The sequence below is a fragment of the Belonocnema kinseyi genome, chromosome 5 (assembly GCF_010883055.1).
Source record: "Belonocnema kinseyi isolate 2016_QV_RU_SX_M_011 chromosome 5, B_treatae_v1, whole genome shotgun sequence".
Taxonomy (NCBI): Eukaryota; Metazoa; Arthropoda; class Insecta; order Hymenoptera; family Cynipidae; genus Belonocnema; species Belonocnema kinseyi.
In genome coordinates, this window is record NC_046661.1 from 68,348,031 (window position 1) to 68,354,854 (window position 6,824).

Genomic DNA, 6,824 nt, shown 5'->3' on the forward strand with positions numbered 1-6,824 from the left:
CCTCGTTTCGAAACTTTCTCTTTATACGAACAAAATCCAACAGAGGCCTATACAAGGGCCTTCCTCACTGCTAAAATATAATTTAAGTCCTTTAACATGGTCATGTATCGCCAGAAGACTCCACTTCACTGAATATGGACCTGTGAAAAATTCTCTTTACTAAGGTGGGCTTAAAATCGCTTTATGAAGATAATCACATCGAGTGACAACCCACGACTACATCCGACTTCATTATAAGTACTCGTATTTCCCACAGCTTTTGGCCAGAAGAGCGGAAAACTCCAGAAAACCATCTTCCCGAGTTCAGAAGGTCCAGCCAGTTATTTTATAGTCTAGATCAGGGGTATGCAGCGAGGAGAAATTTTATGATTTTTACTCACGATTCAGGTGTCTCGTTTTCACCACTATGCCTTAACATTCAACACGGAAAACTTGTGTCTCACTCTTACATCTGAGGATACAAGCTTAGTGGTAGAAACGAGACATGTGGTGCGTGAGTAAAAATCATGAAATTTCTCCTCCCTGAAGAATCTTAGTCCAGACCATCAAGCGTTGAAGATCCTCTTTGGCGTCAAATCTCCCGCTCTTTCCGAGTCGAGATTTATCGCGTAGAACATGCCGCCCATTTTCTTTTCTTACTTAATTATTTAAATTTAAATATTTAAAGCATAAAATTAATTTTACTTTCCTAAACAGTTTTTACAGATTGGCCATATTATCGCAGTGACTTCGAATCATTAACAACTCTTTTTTTAATTCTAAAGTGAATTTTGTATATGTTTATAAGTGATTGGAAGGATTGTAACTATTAATTATTAGTTTTTTTAATTTACGCTGGTGCTGTCTACTTTTTTTAAACAAATTTATAACTAACATTTTGAAATCGAAAATAGCGATGATAGCTTTAATGGCCCATATTCCGAAGATCTGAAAGATTTGAAGACTTCATATGTTAAAGTTAACACAATATAAAAACCCGTTGTTTACAACATCGCAGTTGTTCCTAGGAATTATTTATGATCAGATTTCAAAATTCATCAAATAAAATAAAAAATTTCTAGGTACTGGCGGCCGTGAAAAATAATTATATCAATCATCAGTAAATATAACGTATATGAGTCTTTTCTATTTAAACCCAAATACAGAAATGTGCATTATATATAATTTAAATTCAAAAAAGATTTTACACTTTTAAAATTTCACAGCTTATTCGGCTTTGATCCCATTTTTGATCATTAGAAATACTTGGAATAAAAATCCTTGCAAATGAATGCTTACATAATCGTTCCGGATTTACAACTACACAACCGTTTATAGGCTTACAGAAGTACGCCATATCAGATGGCAAAATTAAAATATGAGGCTGCTGTTTCATAAAAGCATATGTTTTCCATAGATACGTGTCAACGTTCACCTCTTCAGCTGGTGGATAAAGTGGGTAGAAGCAAGCTTGCGACAGAATATGATTGGCTAATCTGCCCAATTTGCCCATTCTGAAGGAATTTCTGAAAAAAGTAGAAAATATGTAAATATTTGTGATTAATTATCTTCCTGTTTGTGATGTTTCTTTATTTTATTCGGCTGCATGATGAAATTGCATGCACTTCGTGAAAATATATGACAGTCACAGACTGTAGCAGAGTATATTGGGTACTAGGGTTAAGCGAAAAATTCGAAAATTCCGGTTAGGTCGAACCGGCCATTTTCGTGTGGAGTCGAATCAAATTCAAGCCTACTCGAACTTTTTAGACCCCAAACGACTTCCTGTTTGAAAGTTTTCAGAATATTCTACATTTCTTACCTAGAAAACGCAAATATCGTATTCAGAAATGCAGAATCAAGGGTGCGCCGCTTACCCCCAGTTTTCGGTAGTTTAATACTAAAATATAATTTCCTGCGCGTTTATTGTATGTACAGTGAACGGGTACAAGAAGGACAGTCTTAAAAGGGACAACCGGTTCCCTTTTGTGCCGCCTCCGATTAGCAAGGGACGCATAAACAACTGGAAACAAATATACTGAAAAATTTCTAAAAAAGCAAAGATGTCCTATCTAAGGTCAATTATAATTGATCTTGCACCAAATTTCATTACGCGAACTAAACAAGTCTTCGCGAATGCTACGATAAAATTACATTTGAATAGAAGCTAAAAAAGGTAAGTAAATAAAAACGTATATTAGTTACAATTTTGTGAATTCCTAGACGGAGGATAGGTATTCTGTACCCCTGCTATGGCGGACATTATAAAGCAGGTGAAGTCCGTTCATCTGATGAGGTTTCTTCGCACAGCCACTGTATTTTTTCGGCTTTCTGCCCATCCTGTATTTCTTTCTCGGAAAGAGCGTGTATTTTCCCTAGTCAAAGGAACACGATGGTACAAGAGCCATCCGGAGCTCAAAACTCTCCTTCTGGGGTGTAACAGTTCTCAAGAACTTTTTGATTGTTCAGCGACGGAAGGGGCACGTACTGGAGATTGAGCTTTCGAAATCTCGAGTGAATGCGCGTTCACACGTCTGACCGTGTAGAACGGGAGGGTATGCGACTGTAACTATTTCGGTTATTTTGGTAGATAATGGCGTCGTGTCGAAGCGATCGGGCTGATAATGTACGTGGACGACGCAACGACTGTCGGGGTTTGTGATCGTCGAGGCCGCGAGAGTAAAACGGAAGTATTTGCGTTCTTTCTATTTTCATAGATTTCCATTATAATTGGACAATGTAAAAATTCGCTCCCGAATTCTTTAATTACAGAGAAAGGTCCGCAATGGTTTGAGACTAACACTCCATTGTTGCGCTTTGTCGGAATGTTCGTACGTTTTCACAAGAACCATACAATGTTGAACTATTAAAGCACTTAATCAACAACTTGCGAAAGCGATCCCACCCAAATTCCAGACCTTTATAGAGTTCCCACCACTGGGCCACGTCTCTTTGTAGATAGATAAACGTTTATTTTTCGGGCGGCTGGCCTTAGAAAATTGACTCTTACACTTCCATTTTTTCACAGAATTTTCTTACAACTAACTCTTAAAAATGAACATCCATCCACACCTGATATCTAATCCGCCATTTAAAATCTTTCCTTCTCTCATGCATCCATTTGCAATCCAGTCGTTCTAAAATACTTTTCCTTTTCCACTTCCATCTTCCGAACCCTACACCCCTATGTCTCTTCTCCTTCTCCCAGCAACACACCCTAAGCAGCTTACTTCCCCCTCTTCTAAACATTTCTCCTCATATTTACACGCTCGACTTCCCGTTATAATCCCGAAACTCTTTCTTCCTGTCTTTCATTCTCCTTACAAAATCATCTGCGAACAACCTCTTCCCCAGCACCCAAACCTGCCTTATCACTAAATTTGCCCTTCTCATCCTCTCTTTTGTATGACAATCCACTCCTCTATTCCTCCGAAACAGGAAGCCCACGTACACAAACTTTTTCACCTCCTGCACCACTTTTTCCTTCCTCTTCCACTCCCCTCCCTTATTTCTCTCACCTCCGTTCTTGAATACCATCACCTTCGACTTGTCCGCATTTAACTCTAGCCTATTTTTGTTCAAGTATCTTCTTAACCTTTTCAGCATCTCCTTCAAAGCCTCTTCGCTCTTTGCTAGCAGCACCATGTCATCTGCATATGCGAGTGACCATATCTTGAATCCTCCTACCTTAACTCCTCCTACCAATCCGGTCGCTAGCTTAATTTTCATATCCGTGATTAATATTTCAAAAAGCGTTGGGCCAAGCGGGCACCCTTTCGTCAACCCCCTATCCATCCAGAAACACTCAGATTCCTCCTCTCCTCTCACCCTATCTTTCGTCACGTCTCCTTGTAAGAAGGGGGCCCCAAACCATGTTCTAAAATGTTCCGGAATGTTGGTCGCATTTAAGGGCCCTGGAAATCAAGGAAAAATGTTGAAAATAGGATTCAGGGCGAACGGTGAAGCCATTTTGTCTGATTTTTTGTACAAATACTCTAAAGAGTATGCAGACTATCGGTACAGGCCGCTTTTTTCGAAAAAAATTAGACTTTTCATGTAAAAATTAAAAGAAAGCCATTTTTCTCGACATCATCGTTGTAGTAATGGTTTTCTACTATTCAGCGAGAAAGGAAAAATTTTGTTGTCCCTTGCACTTTTTTCGTCGGCTAAACCGCTTGCAGTCAACATAATAATCGTAATAATTGATAATTCATATATTTGGTGAAAAATGCGTCTCTTCTGGAATAGAAGTAATAATCTTCCTCAAGAATTCAAGAATTTGGTTCTAACATAATTTGTTTAAAATTGTATCCTTTGAAAATTCACATACTCATTAGGTTAGGGGCCTCTAGTTTTCGTATACAGCGTGTTCGCTCGAAAACGAAGCTCGAAAACTGTTTTACCTGCTCCCTGATACGCTGAATAATAGAACACATTAACACAACGATGGTTTCACCGTTTGTCCTGAATCTTATTTTTTACGATTTTGCCTAGATTTCACGAGCCCTTAAGTATGACTTCACCTCATTCCGGAACACAAACGGATCTATGGAGTCTTCCACACCAAATTCTCGTTGAGGGATCCGTACATCGTGTTTTTATATTACACTGTTAGAAAATTCTTGAATTTTCAAGCATTTTTAATGTACAGTTTTGACTGAAATCTCAGTTTTTGGCGAATTAATTATAACCAGCAGTTTTCGTTCTGTGTTTTGAATAGTGTGCGCTAGAAGCAGTGATCACGTGACATATAATGTCTCTGGAACAGCTGATGTCGCAGACGAAGCAACTTGGAAAACGCAGAATCAGGTTGAAAACGCGGGAGTGCCCTGTGAATCTAATGTAAAAAGTTTAAAAAAGTTAAGATGTTGTGTATTATAGATTAGATGGTGTATATACTATTATATAGTATTGTTAATCAATAATTAACACGTCGGAACAAAACGGTACGTCTGTATAGTTTTGAAGTTACGTGTTCATGTGGATGGCGGTTTTTATAGGTTATGTCAACAGAAATTTTAATCTTAAGGGCATGCGACACAGTGGAATTCCTACATTACCAACCTCTTTTTTCTATTGAACAAAATTTTTTTTTTGAACCATAGAACTTTCTTTGTAAATCAAATATCGAACTCAAAATTTCAGGAGAGCATTAGAAGACATTATCCTACGTTTATGTACTGCATTTGAATCGAAATTTGGCAAAAAATTTCAGAAATAATTTTTTTTTTTAATTCCGATTCAAATGCAGTACATAAACGTAGAATAATGTCTTCTTATTCTCTCCTCAAATTTTGAGTTCGATATTTCATTTACCAAAAAAGTTCTATGGTTCACAAAAAAATTTTGTTCAATGGAAAAAAGAGGTTGGTAATATAGGAATCCCACTGTGTCGCATGCCCTTAAGAGAATTAATTCATACTTATCCCGAAATTATTTGGTGGTTTCGAGCATAATTTGAGAATTTTCCTTGTCGAAATAGGAACATGGTTGAAATTATCTGAAATCATTTTTGAAGTATTTTTTGCCTCTCAATATTTCCCTTAGATGGCAAACTGTATTACGAAACGTCTTCCATTTTTCTATATGGTTTCATAATTTCCAGTTCGGGTCGAGAAGAGTTAAATTAATTTAAGTTTTTAATAACATGGTGTCGCTTCCTAATCTTAGATATTTCTCCCAATTGAAAATGGCAGTTTTGAATGCATTGAATGTTGGAATACAATTTCGTAGCTGACAAAGAGCAGAATTATTGTTTCAAATACAAAGATTCATGAAACCACAAAATATTTGAATGTTAAAAAAAAAAACAAATTTTAAAAACATACATGAAAAAATCTTTTTATTTTGGGAAAAGAGCTTGGAGAATGTTTTTGCTAATTTCTTTTGATTTTCGATAGATTACGAAAGTAGAGGAGGTGCCTGCAATCGGTGTATGTTTCTATGTGTAAATTTATCATGTTATACGCTAGAAAAATAATAAAATTCAGAACAAAATGCCACTTTCCCGGATCCTGTTTTGTATATAAATAATTTGTGAATTTAGAGTGACTCAAATTTTGATTCTTTATGTTCGATACAAGCTCCAACCTATAAATGGAATTCGGCATTTTTCTTCATAAATTTTACACTAGATTCTTATTTATAAAAAAGTAAGATTATTAATTAAAGGGATTAGAACTTGAATACAACGTTCTGAATAAAGTCATAAATTAAAATACATGCATTTAATATTACATGATTAGAAATTGGAGATTATTTGGAGATCATTGTAAGATATGAAAAAATTTGATAGAGGAAACCAAAGATTTATTTTTAGGAAAATGCTCTCATATTTAGAAGAAAAATAACAATTTCCTGAAACCACTTTATAAAGATATTCCATTATGCCATAAAATCACGAACTTTGCCCAATACAATAAATAATAATTTAGTAACACTCAGTTAAACATGAACTTTCAGACGTTTTGAAAGATACGACGAAACCATAAGAGGTAAAACTCAATAACAATAACAAATATTGTTGCTGAATGGAGGTACAACAAGTTTTATTACAAAAATATATCCAGTTGCGAGGGAACAAAGTCGAGTTTTATGATTTCGAAGTGCCACTCTAACCTCAAAATGTATCAGGCTTGACTGTAAATCACAGCCAAAAATGCAATTCTCAGTCAAGATGAATAGAAAAATACGAATTCTGAGTTTCAAATTACATTGTTTGATTCAAAACAATTATTTTTTTAAAATTTAATTTAGTGTAACGTTTTACACTATGTTGGAAGAATTTTCTACTGGAATGCTTATGGAAATATGTCATTTCTCGAAAATATCAAATAACAATTTCA

The 6,824-nt window shown here is 35.7% G+C and overlaps 1 protein-coding gene across 3 annotated transcripts in view; it reads right to left on the reverse strand.

Annotated features, from left to right (window-relative positions):
- Positions 1–1,106: 1,106 nt before the first annotated feature.
- Positions 1,107–6,824, reverse strand: part of LOC117173046 (DNA polymerase alpha subunit B) — a 159,008-nt gene continuing 153,290 nt past the window's right edge. For all 3 annotated transcript variants that reach the window (XM_033361418.1, XM_033361417.1, XM_033361419.1), the window contains one exon: positions 1,107–1,505. In XM_033361418.1, coding sequence (XP_033217309.1) covers positions 1,184–1,505 — 322 coding nt within the window. In that variant the 3' untranslated portion in view covers positions 1,107–1,183. The remainder of the gene's footprint in view (positions 1,506–6,824) is intronic.